The sequence below is a fragment of the Sorex fumeus genome, unplaced genomic scaffold (assembly GCF_029834395.1).
Source record: "Sorex fumeus unplaced genomic scaffold, SorFum_2.1 ptg000026l, whole genome shotgun sequence".
Lineage (NCBI taxonomy): Eukaryota > Metazoa > Chordata > Mammalia > Eulipotyphla > Soricidae > Sorex > Sorex fumeus.
This window is the reverse complement of record NW_026606083.1, coordinates 4,159,779-4,176,997: the sequence shown is the minus strand read 5'-3', so window position 1 is coordinate 4,176,997 and position 17,219 is coordinate 4,159,779. Positions and strand designations below refer to the sequence as shown.

Sequence of the window (17,219 nt, the reverse complement as noted above, 5' to 3'; positions counted from 1 at the left end):
GAGCACCAAATAAATGGTGTTGGGAGGATCTTCCCAGGATGGGAGATGCATGCTGAAAGTAGACTATAGACTGAACATGATTGCCATCAATGCCTCTTTTGCAAACCACAGCACCCAAAAGGAGAGAGAGAACAAAAGAGAATGTCCAGCCACAGAGGCAGGGTGGATGGGGGGATGCGGGGGTGGGAAGGATACTGGGATCCGTGGTGGTGGAGAATGGGCACTGGTGGAGGGATGGGTCCTCGATCATTGTATAACTGAAACCCAAGCACAAAAATTTGTAAGCAAGTTGGATTATGTGAAATTCAAATGTTTTGTGTGACAAAAGAAACCTGGGCTAAAGTAAACCCTCACCCTTGTGATTAGGGGAATAATTCACACAAATACTTCAAATAAAAAAATTAATATCCAACATCTATAAAACACAAATCTCAGCAACAAAAGAACAATTAATCCCATCGAAAAAATGGGGAGAAGAGACGAATAGACAGTTCCATGAAGAGGACATATAGATGGCCAATAAGTGTTCGGTATCAGTATAAGAGAAACACAAATTGAAACAAAAATGAGGTATCTCTTCACATCTGTGAGAATGGCATGTATCAAAATATTTGGGAACAAGCACTGGGGGTTGTGATGATAAAGGAATCCTCATTTACTGTTGGTGAGAATGTCACCTGGTCCATTATCTATGGAAAACAGTATGAAGATTTCTCAAGAGTAGGAATGAATCCCTCAGTTGACCTAGCTATCCCATCTCTAAGTGTCCACCTCACAAACACAAGCACATTAAATCAGAAATATATATATACAAAAATGGAATTAATGGATAAAGAATATGAATATGTGTATATCCATATTTATTTATGTGTATCTATTCTTATATAAATATGCATATGTTGGAATATTAAGCATCCACAAAAAAATTAAGTTATGCAGTTTGCAGAAAACTGGATAAAATTGGAGGGTATTATTGCTGAGAAAAATAATCCAGAGGCAGAAGGATAAACACAGGATGATCTCACTCGTCTGTTAGATATAGAGAAAGAATCAAGGGCAAGTAAACATAAATTGATAATAAACTCTGAATTCTGATTACACACCTAAAAGTGCTAGCTTGGGGAAGGTAGAGATGAGGAGAATGAAGAGGTTGAATAAAAATAATAAAGGAACATAGGTGAAGGACCTGGAACACATGAAGAATGTGGAAGGTAACAGTATGCATCAAAACCATTTGTAGGGGAGAAGGACAGTTGGACCAGAACTGACATAGGGACAGGGCACAGAGTTATGGGCACTTTGCTGTTGGTGGTGTGCTGTGACTTTGTATATAAATAGCATAAATTTAATCACTATTGTATGCCATTACCTAAAGTACAATAAGACATTATAAAGTTGAAAAAACAGAACTGGTGCTCTGTAAGTCCTTTGCATTTAGCACCCTCCCAACATTGGTTGTCATTTTCTCTGTGGTTCCAACTTGCTGGGCTTGCCTTTCTGCTTTCTGTCTGTTTCCCCTCTTTTACCACCAGAGAAGTGCTCATTAACTCTGCACTCTCCACAGTTCTTCATTCCTCAGCTAAGTCTCCCTGAGGTGATGGTTATTTTCTCCAGTGAATTTTCTTAGTGAGACCGCCTGTGAGGTGCTGTAATCTGCTCATTTTATGTGTTCTTTATGGTGATGTCATAGAAGTTCTCATAGAACTGTTCACTTTTGGCCATTTTGTTCTTATCTTTTCATCCCTAACTTCTTCTCTAAATGCAAATAGAACATTAAAGTGAAGCTATTATATTTGTTTGGTAAGGGGCTCAAGTAAACTTAAGCTATTAGTTCAGGAAAAAAATCTGTATTCCCTATTTGTGGATGGTTGTCATTTTTGTCTCTTTTTATCCCTTTCTGCTTGGGTTTCTGACTGAGGCTGGGTGGCAGGGAGTGGGAGTGGGAATATCTGTGTGTCCAGTCTTGCAGCCTAGAGAGGCCCAGGAACCTAGAAGCACTCAAACTACAATTGTGGTGGGGATGGTACAACATGACAGAACCAAACAAGGCATGCACATCATTCATTGCCAGACTATGCCCACCTGCCCTCAGTCTGGTGGTGAGCTGGTCAGACCAGAACCTGATTGACTAGATAGTTACCCTTGCTGAATTCCAGCTAGTGTCAACTGAAGTGGCTAGTGGTAGGTGTTAGTGGGATGTGCACTGGAGTTTATTGATGCCCAAGATGATCAGATAAACCAGACTCTTCTGAGCATGGCTAAGAGTGAAAGGGGTTGGGGTGTGGTGAGAGAGAAATTATGTTAATTGAAAGTCCATTGTGCAGTAGTTTCCCTCAGAGCATCATGCTAGCACCATGGAGGAACCTGTAGGCTCCACTTCCTGTCCCAGACTCTGCTCTGCTATAATTAGAATGAACTCAACACTAGTGAAAATATTTATCATCAGGTGGCACCCTCTGTTCTAATACTTGCCATGTATTTCTAGGAATGGAGTTAGATGAAACGTTCCCCTTCACACTTGAGACCCAGACCCAAGAAGGGCTCATTTACCGTGACCTCATTTCCTATATTGTAATACAAAGATGTATGGGCTCACAAGCACCCAACTACCTGGGAATATTGTTAGTAAACCCTGGACCCAAGGTTTGGATTTATTTGCTGATCTCTTCACTTGCATTCTATAAACTCATTATGAGCTCTTTCTGGAAACTGACTTTCATTTTTCAAGAGTATGCTCTCTTGCCCATCATTTTCCTGTTTTTTCTCATTATTAGAAGAGCTTTAATGGTTCCCTGAGCTTGAAACAGCAGAGCCCCACAGGAAGAGCTGCTAATTGTAAAGATTCTGAAGGCAAGCTGTTCTTTCTGAGTAAGAGGTGAGTAACACCTTCTCAGACAAGCTGTCCCCCACCCCCTCAGGTCTCGGGGTGGCTTAGATTCCTCAGTTAGGGAAATGACTTCACCAGCAGACCTGCCAATAGATGCTTAGTGAGTGAATTCGCATAAGAAGTTAATTAATTTAGTAGGAAAGCTCAATTTTAAGTTCATGCAAATCCATTATTACCTACTTCATGGACAAAAGCAAACTGGAGTGGAGTGACCCTCCCTGGGAATCATGTCCAATGCCCAGAATCTTCTCTAGCTGAATGCCAATTTTTAGAGGTGATATCAACTCCCGCTTTTCTCCCCTTCCTCCTTATGCTGTAAGGATATAACCTTCATTCTCCTCAACAAGGTTATTATGGGAAAATAGAATGAACAAGGCCATGGAAAACCAGGAGAGAAAAGGTCCCAGTGTAAGTCCCTGGAATGCAGCCCCCTGGACTGTGGGCCTCTGGTCTTCGGGCACCTGGAATGGGACTGAAGCTGGAAGGAGAAAGGGTAAGGCAGGTGTCCCTGCACTCTGCGTCAGGCTGCTCCCCACTGCCCACCCGCATCCCACTCCTCACCCAGCATCTCAACCACAGACCCCAAATGTTCTCTGGAGCAGATATTACCAACTCTTCCTCAGAACCAGAGGTTTTGAAAGTGAGAGTGAGGAAGTTAATGTCTCTGACTGTATTCTAAAAGTTAAAAGTGAGAGTAATTGTTTTCGTGTACTTTGTGGATGCTATTTAGATAATCCTGAACACTCCTGGGCCTCATCATGTTGAAAAATCTGTAAAAATCTTATTGTCTAGCACTTGGAATCTGGGAAAAATAATGGTTTTTCCAATAATGGCATGATGTAAACAGATAAGATTTTTGTGCTCCCACATTACAGATGGTTGCGTGACATGTTCAGGGTGTGGAAGGTGGAAGGACTTGTGTGTGTGTGTGTCTCACCAGCAAACCTCTCTTCAGGACCTGATGCCCCAACATTTTCCTTTAGTATTTCACTCAGGTTAATTTGACTGCTCTTTGTAACATTGTATTACAAAACCAGTTAATTCTAATGGGAGAAAAAGGATTACTCACATTCCTTGGTGTTGGGGGGCGCCAGGAGGCAGGAGTAGCAGACCATGCCGTAAATGTTCCTGGGTCTGTTTTCCAACATATAGTAGCTAAAGGGTGGGAAAGACAAGATAAAGCAGTTGGGTGAGTGGGGAGGTCAGCACAGCATGGGGACTAATAGGAACACTGGTCGGTGCAGGGCACCCAGGGATGTCAGCCTGTCTTGAGATGTAATATTCTTTATTCAACAGTGGGCTTTTCTCTAATTCCTCACCCACTCCCTTTTTGGTTACATTTGTTGCAGGAAGGGAGATGAGGATGGAGGGGCAGATGATGCAGATTGAGAAAAACATTGACATCTAAACCAGTTTGAACAGTATTTGAGACCCAGACCCCATCTCAAGAGCAGGATCAGAAAACCTGTTGAGATGCAGAATTCCAGGCTCTGAACATGGCTGGGCCCCACTGGAGGAGAGCTCTAGCGCTGCGATGAGGTCCTTGCTAAGAGCATCAAGGGAAGAGCATCAGTAGCTCCAAGCTCACCCCTTTTGGTGACCACCCCAAAAATGGCCTTTGGAAGACAGTTTGGAAAACTACATTATAAAGTAACTTGACGGGGAAGAGACGTCCACGTTTGCCCGCATCTCCTCTGGACATGTGTTTTTGCTTTACCCTATGTGTGCATTTCCTGCCATACCCCCCTGAGGTTTGTACTTTCTGACTTTAGGGTGCATTTCCTTATTCTGCTGAAGTGGCCTGTACAACCCTGCTTGGGGTGTGTACTTGATTTTTTTCCACTCTGGGGAAGCCTGTATTCTCTCTTGAGCACATAAGTGTCTCTTGCCATTCCTTTATTTTGAAAATAGAGTTGTTTTACTTCACTATCTGTCCCCTGAAATTCTTTTCTGTGAGCGAAAACAACAGACTTGAAAAGTCTGGGTAAGATTTGGACTGACTTTTCTAAAAAGAATAAGTCCTTGCTCCAGCCTGGGTCTACAGATCTCCAGGAAATCAGATGCAGGGTCCATTTCCCACATTAGGTACTTGGATGGATCAGATGACTGCCTCAGGGCTGCAAGAGGTGAGACCTGTCCCATGCAGGGGCTCCTCACAGACTTTCAGCAGCTGTAGACTCCTCAGACGCTTCCTTGGATGGCTGAGATATTTAGGGAGTGACAGCAGACTGAGTTCTGGAGGCTACCCTCTCCCTCCTCCCCGATGAAGCCCTAGTACTCCCTGTGGGAGTTGTCTCTCCCATCTGCAACACTTTGGTGGATTTTCTGAGTGTTCATGGCATCACCATGCTTCTCTGATGCTTCTGCCGAAACATCTGTGTGTCCCCCACATCTGACTCTGCTATGTTGCCAGCCAGGCTCCTGTGGAGTGCCTCGGTGCCTCAGAGCCCATGGTCTGCTGATATTGTTGATAGATGTGTCTGTGAGCCTTTGGCATGTGGGGACCTCCCAGAATACTCAGACACTTGCTGACTGAAATTTAATGGAGCTGGCTGGCACAGTATGGCAGCAGTTGATGAGAGTGAGTGCAATGCCTAGCAAGGCAATGCCCAGGACCTTAGAGAGAGCATGCATGCAGCACAGCAGGTCATACACAGAGTTCACATGCTTCCATCTCATACAGCACTTAACCAGAGACATCTGTGTTAGTACAAGCATTCATGCTGAATTCACACTCTCTTCACAATTATACCGAAGCCTATGCTCTTATAACAGTGCTCAGTGGGTCTCTATAAGCTGCTGCTGTAGGCAGGAGGAATGGCAGAACTCATTCCTGCAGAGCTCCTGGCTGAGGGTCTGAGGGGGTGGCAGGTCCTCCTTCTTTCTCAGGACTTACACCTTCTCCTGGGTTAAAGGTTTTGACACTCTACATGGTATCCCCCCTTTTAAAAAAATAAACAAACATTCTACTGTTATTATGGAATCTTTTATAACATGAGAAATTTATTTTAAAAACTGAAGAGTATATCAGTGTTTCCCTTCTTTATCAAGAGATTTGATTAAAAACTATCCCTCTTCATTATTGAATTTTTCAGGACTGTTTTCATCTGTTGTTTTAATTGACCACTCAAACCCAGGTCCCAGGCCCAGCAGCGGTAAGCGGCAGCATGGGGCAGGCAGCCTGGATGCTACTAGTCCTTGGGGGTGAATACTCATTCCTGGGAATGCTACAACTATAGTTGCCTGCCCTCCTCATGTATCTCATAAATATTAATCTATCTCAAGGAGTTAATCTTCAGAGAAGGTGCCAGAGACAGTCCTATAGTTAAGCCATCAAGAAAAAGCCTCTGATCCCCAATGTCTCCCATTAGAACCTCTGTGCCTTGTCCTTGGAAGGACACTGAGCTTATGGAGGATGCAGCCCTGGAGAAACAGGCCAGGCTCCAGCCACATCCCAACGGCTAGGTCAGCTGGGCCTCTCTGAGAATCTTTCTCACCCTGTCTTTCAGGGTCGCCAGCACTTCTCTTCCCCCCTCACATTGTCTCCACATTCAAGGGGAAAGTCCTGCTCACACTGTATTCTCAGCACCCCCAAGCTGTGTCCTGAGAAGGAAAAATATGAGGCAAATGCTGGTTGGAAAAATAAGTGAAAGAGATCAAGTTCTTCTCAAGAGATATTCAAAGTTCAAAGAATGCTAAGAGCCCCGGGGTGTTGTTATGCCTCCCCACACCCACAGCTAAATTCACCTTGTTTGTCAGGCTGGGTGCCAAGTTCTGTCTTAGCTGAAGACTTTAGGACAGGCTGCTTGGAATCCTGATAAATGCTGAACCTTAGGGTTTTCTCTGCAGGACAAGTATCAGCTTCTCAAAGTCTGGTTTGTCTCCATAGTCCCTTTCTGGGGAAAAATAGTTGCTTAGCTCGCTCCATGCTCCCATCAGCTTGGAGCTAGGTGTTCATTTAAGAATATTTGGTCCTGCTAAAGGGTTTCTGGGTCCCTCATTTATTTGCAAAGTCTTTACTTTTCTTTGATATGTATTTTGACTTTTGTCGCAGCCTCACACCCACCCACCCCATCTTCAATGTTCTTTTAAAGGATTAGTTTCAGATTATGTTTTGATTTTAGGCCACACCTTGCAACACTCAGCCATCATTCCTGGTGGGTCAGGGAACCATATGGGATGGCCAGGATATAACCTGGGTTGGCTGTGTGCAAAACAAGTTCAGTCAGTTTAAGTAGGGACTCTGGAATGCTCTATGAAGGGACCGACATTCTCGAAGCTAATAGTAGATAGATTTACCTTGAAGATTTACTTTTCTCAGAGCTCCTGAGAACATGGATGCCAGGAAGCTGCATCAATTGCTCCACTCTTCCCCATGCAGGCACATAGTGCTGTGCCCTTCACCCTGCCCCAACTAGCCTCAGCTCCAACTCCAAGGTAATGAAAGTGGTGTGGACCCCAGCAAGTGGGAGTTTCTCAAGGGCAAGGTGCGCCCGGGGCAGTTATGAAGTCTGATCCCTCCCAGCTTCCTTTCCTTGTGTTTTGTTCTCTGTCCTTCCACACAGGAAAGCCCTGGGTAGTGCACGCTGTTCACTGAGAGGTGCAGCCACAGACTGTACACAGAAATGATGAAGAATAAAAAGAGAGAAGCCACTAAACCACAAGAGGGGAAGCTACAGGAAGACAAGTAGGAGATGTCTGAATCCGCTACTCGGAATCACAAGAAGGGAACGAAACAGCCTTTCACTGGACTCAGTAGCACCCACTCGCCAAAGCTCTGACATGGTATGAGGCTGCATTTTGTCCTTTAAACCAAGGCCATGTAACAGAAAGTGGGAGGCTTTCAGGGACCAGATGGGTCAAGCACTGAGCTCACTAGAGTGGGCACCAGAAGATTGGGGCCAGGCAAAGTTGGAACCACCTGTTTTACTGGCCTTGGGGTTGGGAGCAATTTGTTTCAATAGTCAGATTACATCCCAGAGCTATATTTGTTTCCACAGCTGTAGTGCTGTGTGAAGACACAGGATACACTAGCTGGGCCTTCCTCATGCAGCTCTCTCCATGCTCTGCAACTGCCCCTTTCCTGGGCACTGAGGACAAAGATATCTTCATTAAAATATTATGTTAAGAATGCGTACAGTACCCGGTCCAAACAAAGTCAGACTCGAACACGCGAAGGATCTGCCACCAATACTTGTCAATACGCTGGCTCGGCTCTTCACAGACTACCTGTCTGAATGTAAGGTTCTGTCCCAATGGAAAATCAGCAGGACCATTCTGTTGTACAAGAAGGGAGACATTCATGACATCGGCAACTATCCCCCGATCTGCCTGCTGTCCGTGGTCTACAAGTTGTTCACTCAAGTCATCCTGAATAGAATAGGCAGAACACTAGACAAAGGACAACCATGCAAGCAAGCCTGGTTCCTAAAAGGATTCAGCACGATCCACCATATCCACATGATGATCAAGCTTATTGAGGTTTCCCGAGAGCACAAGATGCCGCTCTGTCTACCATTCATCGATTTAAAGAAGGCCTTTGATTCTGTTGAGACTAAAGTGGTCATCGAAGCCCTAGCCAAACAAGGTATTCAGACTCAGTACATCAGGATCTTCTGTGGGCTGTATTATGGATTTACCACCAGGATCTCACCATTCTACAAGGAAGTGATCATCGATGTCAAAAGACGGGTTCGGCAGGGTGATACCATTTCACCGAAACTCTTCAGTGCCACCCTCAAGAAAGTCATGCAAAGACTGGAATGTTAAGAAATGGGAGTGAAGATAGATGGTTGGCAACTACACCACCTCTCCTTTGCTGATGACATCATTCTAATAACAACAACCATTAGACAAGCAGCACAAATGCTGGACAACTTTGACCGTGAGTGTGGAAAGGTCAGACTGCAGCTGAATGTCACCAAGATAATGTTCATGAAAAATGAACTAGTCCCTGATGTTCCATTTGCTCTCAATAGAACATCTCCGAATGCAGCATCTATGTGTACCTGAGTCAAGAACTCAGCATGAGGAATGACTTGGTGCCAGAGCTGCGCAGGAGGAAGAGAGTGGCATGGGGCGCCTTCAAGAGCATCAAAGAAGTTGTGAAGCGGACAAAGAACCTCTGGCTCCAGGCACATCTTTTCAACTCCACCATTATTCCTGCACTAACATACACCTCAGAGACCTGGGTCTTATGAAAACAGTACGAGAATACTATTTGGATCTCCTAAAGAGAAATTAAAAGAGATATGTTTGGAGTATCACACTTCACTCAAGTGAGAAGGAATTCGGAGTTCTGACCTCTGTCGACGATCAAAAATCAGGGATCCTGTCTCCTTTGCAAAGGCAATGAGATAGGGACGCATGGTCACCCACCTACGAGATGGTCAGACTTCTTTGTCAAAACCCTGAACAAACGGTTTGAGGCTCTTTGTGTTCCTGGAGCATGTAGATTCCATTGGTCTACACTAGCATGTGTCAGGGACGAATGGAGATATTACTGGCACCCACTTGAGCAAATCGATGATCAACAGGATGACAAGTGATACAAGTGGTTAAGAATGTTATATTAGGGGCTGGAGTGATAGCACAGTGGGGAGGGTGTTTGCCTTGCACGCAGCCGACCTGGATTAGATTCCCAACATCCCATATGGTTTCCTGAGCACTGCCAGGTGTAATTCCTGAGTGAAGAGCCAGGAGTAACCCCTGAGCATCGCCAGGTATGACCCAAAAAGTTCTCACAGGACTGAGCTTGTGTGGTACCTGTCTTGTGAAAGGGGTAGGACTTGCCACCTGGCTCCCATGTGTCCTGGTTCCACACACATTGCCTCCTCCCCACAGAGCTGTCCATGGATCCATGGAGAGTTGCTGGACTTCAGGACTGAACAGGTGGGTGCTCGTTCCCATGTTGGTGAAGTTTTCCAGCCATGGGGACCCAGGGCTCTCTGTAGAAAGTGCCTTGTGCTTACCCAGGGAGACAAGGCCCGCACTCAGCATCATTCTCCATGTCCCCCGGCGTAAGCACAGTGGCCCGGAAGAAGCCTTCACAGTCTTTGTGGCGTCTGCAGATTTGGTAGCCTCCCTTGGAAAACTTCTCCGCTGGGCAGGGCACACAGCCGTAGTCTTCATCCTTGGTGCCGTACCCGCAGGACTGAGGAGGGAGAGGAAGACAGCACAGCTGAGTAGGGGACACATGCTGTGGGTGGCCCCAGCACCAAGTGCACGGAACAGGGGCACAAAGGGCCTGCTGGCAGACGGCCCCAGACTAATTCTTCCTGCCACAGAGATATTCCTCCCCAGAGCCTGTGACTTATCTGTTCTCTACAAGAATCCAAAACAGTGAAGATGAGTACATATTTTTTAGCCCTAATACACAGAAAAGCTTAGCTTTCTCCAGAGAAGACAAAGTATTGGAAATAACCATGTTATTACTGGAAAATATTTCAATCGTATATCGTCTGGTTTAGAGAGCTTGAAATACAGTTAATCAAAACCAAATTTGATAGCATAGGCACAGCTCACTTTATTGTGCATTGTTACAAATGGAAGGTTTGTGGCAACCATGTGTGGGTGTTTATTTTACTTACTTTGTATCTCAAATCACATCTAATTAAGATATGTCCATTTTACTTAATTAACTTTGTGTCTTGGTGTCATATATAATTAAGATATATGCATTTTTAAAGAGATAATGCCCTTGTGAACTTAACTTTTATATATCCTAGTAAACAACAAAAAAATGTCACTCACTTTGTTATGCTTGGATTATCATAGCAGTCTGCAATCAAAGCTACAGTGTCACTGAAGTTGGCCTGTAACTGTGCTCTAAGCTTATTATAAACGACTCATGACAAACCATTACAAATTTGTAGCCATCTCCTTCACCATGGCAAGACCTATGAAGGCTGCAAGTACTGCACTTACGCAGCTCAAACTTTTTATTCTTGACAGCTAATGACTAGTTTCTCTTGAGGTGATAGAGCTAGTGGAAATCCCTGTAAGCCAGGACACCTTGGGGCCTTACCAGGTAGGGCTCTTCCCCTGGCCCACAAGGGGGGCACTCATGGCACAGTCCAGTGGTCTGGTTGTAATACTCATTCTCACCGCAGTTGGAATATTCTGCTCTGGCCGAGCACATCAGAGACACCTGCCACAGAAAGCACTCTTTATAATAAAATTATTTATGGGAAGTTGCTATATAAACAAATTAAACACAGACATAATAAAGTAAAGTAAAGGTAAAGGGTAAAGGCCCTCCCGTTGATCGTCGATTTGCTCGAGCGGGCCCAGTAACGTCTCCATTGGAGACTTTGTTGTTACTGTGTCTGGCATATCGAATACTCTCGGTAGCTTGCCGGGCTCTCCGAGAGGGGCGGAGGAATCGAACTCGGGTCGGCCATGTTGGCCGCTTGTAAGGCGAACGCCCTACCCGCTGTGCTATCATAAAGTCATTAGTTACTTTTTTCTGAGTTTTTAAAAATTGTGTAAAGAATATGTAATATATTTAACAGTAGTCTATTATATTTTATAAAAATAATTTCAAGCAATTAAGCAAGATAAAAATTTGTCATTTGCTGCAAAATGAAAGGAATTCAATGCAAGAAATGGAAGCATAATAAATTCACACTTATTATGTAAAACAAAATAAGAAGGAAGGATGGTTTTATTCATGCAGGCAATATGAAGATATAAAATGGATAATTATATAAAAGAAAAATATGCTACTGAATATTAATAACAGAACAAAGTAATCTAAAGAAAAAAGAGGGCGGTGGAGGAGAAATGGTGCAGGGTTTGTTAGAAAAGGTCACTGTCACTGTCACTGTCCTCCCGTTGTTCATCGATTTGCTAAGCAGGCCCAGTAATGTCTCCATTGTGAGACTTGTTACTGTGTTTGGCATATCGAATACGTCACGGGTAGCTTGCCAGGCTTTGCTGTGCGGGCGAGATACTCTTGGTAGCTTGCCAAGCTCTCCGAGAGGGGTGGAGGAATCAAACTCGGGTCGGCCATATTGGCCGTATGCAAGGCAAACACCCTACCCTCTGTGCTATTGCTCCAGCCCGTTAGAAAAGGTAATGGAAGGTATTTTTTTTTGAAAGAGAATAAAGAAGCGAAGGGAAGGGAAAGAAGGAAGATAGGAAGAATGAAAGGAAGAAAGTATTTTATATATATATATATATATATATATATATATATATATATACTGTAGAACTTCCCAGATAAGGCAGGCAGGTGATGTAAGAAGGTCACTCATCACTTAGAGAAAGCATGTCACAGAAGGGAGGACAGAGACGTGTAAAGCTAAAGAGTAACTGAGACACAAAGTTCTTGGAATCATTCTTTCCTGTTTTTCATCACCTTGTCTGATTTTTTTCATCTTTCTTTTCTCCCTCCTTCCCTCCCTTATTTCAGACAGGAGTCATTTTGGTCTTCTATGTGCCTTGGGCATGCAGTGAATGTCTCGGGTGCTGGACCCCAAGGCTGTAGGAGATGGGGCCTGGTGGGGGTCCCTGCTCATTTGTGTCACTCAATTATGTCTCTGGCCATGAGCTGACACACTGGGCCTGAGTCTGTTTCCAGATGGACAGTCTCATCCTTCCCTTTCACATCTCTTTTGTCAAAAACTCCCTCCCTTCTCTGAGCCTTGATGTAAGCTCTCCTCGGCCCATTCATTCTTTTCTTTCCTATGTTCAGTGGTGTGGAAGAGGCAGTCACTCTCCAAGCTTCATTTTTAGTTATATGTGCATTTCTCTACCTAGTGGGTCCCAGGAAGGATGCCCGGGTCTCTCTCAGTCTCAGCCCCACAGGTGGGGTGCTCATCATCTAGGCAACGCATTGGTATTTTACAATGAGTGTTCAAGAATTTTTATCTATTTGGGGCTAGAGGATCCTATGCTGAGTGGAGTCAGAAAGAAAGGGACAGAGATAGAATGATCTTTCTCACATGTGGGATTTAAAGGTACACAGCAAGGGAACAGAAAAGGGTCAAAGGCAACACAATGGTAGGCATACTTGAGGCCGTGGTGGTGGTGGTTGAAGGGAGGGGTGTTGTGGTCCCTGGGGAAGGGTGAGGGGTGTGGTATTGGAATTATGTGCATAAGAAACCATCACTGACAGTATTGTAAATCACAGAACCTCAATCAACAATAATAGCAAAAATTACAATTACTAAAGTACAACTGGAAGGAAATAAAGTGTTGAAGACAGGATAGTGTAACTAGGTGGCTAAAACTTTAAGACTACTTTCTTATATAATCAAATCAAATTGATCATCTGTCCTAGGTGATAATGAATTAAAACAAGTTTTTCAATTGAATCACAGTGAGATACACAGTTATAAGGTTGTTCATGATTGGGTTTCAGCCATACAATCCTCCAACACTCATCCCTTCACAGTGCACATTACCCACCGCCAGTGCCCCCAGTGTCCCCTCTGCCCTTCCCCCACTGCCCACTTTGTGGCAGGCATTTTTTCTCTCTCTCTCTCTCTCTTTCTCTCTCTCTCTCTCTCTCTCTCTCTCTCTCTGTCTCTCTCTCTCTGTCTCTTTGTTTTTGGACATTACGGTTTGCAATACAGATAATGAATTTGATGAATTATTCTGAAATACAACTTTTTTTAAAAGCTTACTTTTCATTTACAACCCCCTGCAAAGGCAGCTGCCACACAAAGAAGTCTGATTTGCAGCCACAGTGCAGCTGAGTTCTTTGGGTGATTGTTCCTTCAGAGGGACCTACTGCTCATAGAGTTATTCCTGCTTCATAGCTGGGGAAACAGACTCAGGAGGTCCAGGAGGCCTGTCCAGGACCCTCTGCCTGGAAGTCCCACAAGAACCCACTTCCGAGGAATCCTTGAGAGGACTCCAGGTAAGGCAGTGGGCGGGACCTCCGTACACTTACCACCAGGACAGGGAGCCATGGCATGTGCTTGCAGTCCCCTGGGTGGGCCATACTCTCCTGCGGCTTTTCTGGAAAGACACACGACATCTGCACAGCCGAGGCCACCTCAGGTGGCACTGGCCCCAGCCCAGACTCTACGGGCCAGCAGCCTGATTCAGTCTTCCTGGATGTGAGGCACGTCGCCAAATCAGAGCAACGCTGAAAAGAAAAGGACAATGATGAGCAGAGCCCACGTCTCCCAGAAAAAAGGACCCAGTTCCCACTTCATCCCGGCTGGGGAAGGGCATGGGTAGGGCAACTGAAGCTCAGCCCAGGGTCGGAGCCAGGCAGAGACTCTCTGAGTGTGCTGCAAGGGCAGCCCTGGAGACAGTTAGCGGTCTCACTTTCTGCCTCCACTTCCTGATCCCCTGGCTTTGCATGAAGTTCTTCCTTCTCTCTGTTAAAAATGGGGCATTTCTGGGGTATGGTGCTGCTAATCTGTACCTGTGAGGCGAGTGTATCCACAGTCTGATGGCACCTTCAGACTTCCAGATACTCAAAAATTGCTGCTGTGCCTTTGGCCAGACCCCAAAAACTTGGGGCAAAGTTTACCAAGAAAGTAAACAGCTAAAAGTTGGGTATGTGGGAGAGACACCCACAAATCACTTCTGGCTCAGCTATATAATTGGAGGCAAGGCCTCTCTTGTTCTTGATGGAATTGCTTAATGGCTATTATCCCAGAGACTCAGAGACAAATCTCAAAACCTAGCAGCTTTTGGCAGAAATGTGTCTGGTCCCTGCAGTAGGTTACTGTCCCCGGGCCAGCCCTGGGGAGGGAGGGGGGTGAAAGGGTGCTATCCCTCTGCCTGCTCCCTCTTGGTGGCTCAGTGGCCACCATCCTCCAGAGGCAATTGGACAGTCAGGTTTGGGCCTGTAGAGACGAGACATGCGGGGCCTCACGGGATGGGGGTGCAGCCGGTCCTTTCCTCCCCGCCCAAGGAGACCCTGCGTCGCTGCCCACGAATAGCCTCTCTGTCTTCTGATCAAGCTGCTTAAAAGCCACGATCCAGAGACTCAGAAACAAATATCGTAAGCCAGTGGCTTTTGGCAGAAATGTGTCTGGTTTCTGCATTAGGTTAATGGCGCTGGGCCACCCCTGTGGGGAAAGGGTGCTGTTCCTCTGCCTGCTCCCCCTTGGCGGCTCAGTGGCCACCATCCTCCAGAGGCAATTGGACAGTCAGGTTTGGGCCTATAGAGACGAGACATGCGGGGCCTCACGGGATGGTGATGGGGGTGGAGCCGGTGCTTTCCTCCCCACCTTAACAAGACCCCAAGTCGCCGCCCACGAATAGCCTCTCTGTCTTCTGATCAAGCTGCTTAAAAGTCACGATCCAGAGACTTAGAAACAAATCTTGAAACCCAGCAGCTTTTGGCAGAAATGCGTCTGGACCCCATGTAGGTTACTGTAGCCAGATCATCCCAGGGGGATGGGTGCTGTACCTCCACCTGCTCCCCCTTGGCAGCTCAGTGGCCACCATCCTCTAGAAGTCATTGGACAGTCAGGATTGGGCCCGCAGTGATGGGACACTTGGGGCCTCTCAGGATGGAGGTGGAGCTGGCCCTTTCCTCCCTGCCCCAACGAGATCCCAAGTTGCCACCCATGAATGGCCTCTCTGGCTCCTGATCAAGATGCTTAATGGCCATGATCCAAGAGACTCAGGAACAAATCTCAGAACCCAGCAGGTTTTGGCAGAAATCCCTCCAGATTTAATTGTTAAAATTGTGGAATTCCAAAATCGCCTGCCCTCTACTGTGGCTGCACTGCAGCACATGTTATTCATAATCAGCAATAGAAAACAAACTGTCTGCTGTTGCCTTTTGGGCAGATCTGAGTGTTGGGGTAAAATCCCAAGTAATAATGGTGGGTCTGGTGTCGAAATATTGAATGTAATCAAAGTAGAGAGTAATGTGGAAAGCATCTGCCCCACAGGTAGGGGGAGGGTGTGGGATGGGGGGTATATTGGGGTTTTTGGTGGTGGACAATGGGCACTGGTGAAGAGATGAGTGTTTTATTGTATGACTGAGACTTAAACCTGAAAACTTTGTAACTGCTCTCACGGTGATTCAAAAAATAAAATTATAAAAAAGGGGGAAAAAGGGAAAAAAATAAAAATGGAATATTTCTTTCAAAGTGATTCAGAGAATTATGCATTTACTATATTTTACAGTGACAAACTCAGAAATGTTAGTCAAATCCCAAGGTCACACAGCTTTAAACGGACTGAGGACAGTGACAGCACAGTTTTTTACTTTTATATGAACACCTTCCTTCCTTCCTTCCTTTTCTTTCTTCATTCTTTCCCCACTTCTGATGATGCTAAGGACTAACTACTAACTCCTGGTTCTACACTCAGGGATCACTCCTGCAGGGTTCAGGGGCCATATGCAGTATCAGAGCTCAAACCCAGGTTGGCTTGTGCAAGGCAAATACCCTACCAGCTGTACTATCTTTATGCCTCTGAGAATTGATGCTTTCTAAAATCTCTCCTAAAATCTCTCTCCTAACATCCCCCTGCCCCCCACCCCCACACACACAACAGTGCAGAATAGCCCCATACAGAAAATCCAATAAATGGGAAGTCTTCCTTTCTCTCTCCTTCCTTCTCTCCCTCCCTCCCTCCCACCTTCCCTCCCTCCCATCCTTCCTTCCTCCCTCCTTCCTTGCCCATCCACTCTACAATACAATATCTTACAGGCATTAGGGAGAAACTCAACAAAAGACTATTGATTGGAAAGAAGTTGGAGGGAGAGGGAGGCTATGTAAGTCAAAAGCCAGGAAGGGCCTCGAGGAGGAAACCTGGGCCTGCGTGGGTGGCCAAGGTGCTGCGCACCGGAGATGGGGAAGGAGCTCCTGGAGAACAGACAGGTCTTTCCCCTGGACTGGTGTCTTGGTCAGTGAGCGCTTTGGGGGAAGGCTTTAGGGAGATGCACTCCATAACAGTGGCTGCAGGGAGTGGGGGTGCTGCCTTGCGGCCCCTGGCACACTGCTTCCCTGGAAAGGGTGCCTGTCTGACTCCAGCGCAGGGTGCTGGCACTCATGCTTCCCTGGAGAGACACCATCACTATTACTTATATTGTTACAAGGAACAAGACAAACCTAAGAGCATCTCAGTCGCACAGAACACAGCTCTGAGCAGAGACATCACACACTTTCTGGCATTGTGTTTGTTTCTGTTCTGTATAGGAGCCTTCATAGACAGGAAGGTTCCCTCTTACCTGCAACTTTCATCCTCCTTCAGAGAACCATAGTTTGAACATTTAATAGACTGACATGTTTTGAGAGAGAGACCATAGTCACACCACATTCCTTTGTTTTATGGCCATTTCTGGCAATGCTCAGGGCTAACTCCTGGCTCTGTGCTCAGGCATCTCTCCTAGTAGTGCTGGGGGTAC

At 45.7% G+C, this 17,219-nt stretch overlaps 1 protein-coding gene across 1 annotated transcript in view; it reads right to left on the bottom strand.

Annotated features, from left to right (window-relative positions):
• EDAR (ectodysplasin A receptor) overlaps positions 1 to 13,838 on the bottom strand; it is a 46,561-nt gene extending 32,723 nt beyond the window's left edge. The window contains exons 1-4 of the mRNA XM_056114705.1: positions 13,788 to 13,838; positions 10,914 to 11,036; positions 9,859 to 10,040; positions 3,957 to 4,042 (exon numbers count right to left, since the gene is read on the bottom strand). Of these exons, the coding sequence (XP_055970680.1) occupies positions 3,957 to 4,042; positions 9,859 to 10,040; positions 10,914 to 11,036; positions 13,788 to 13,838 (442 nt within the window). The remainder of the gene's footprint in view (positions 1 to 3,956; positions 4,043 to 9,858; positions 10,041 to 10,913; positions 11,037 to 13,787) is intronic.
• Between the last annotated feature and the right edge of the window lie 3,381 nt (positions 13,839 to 17,219).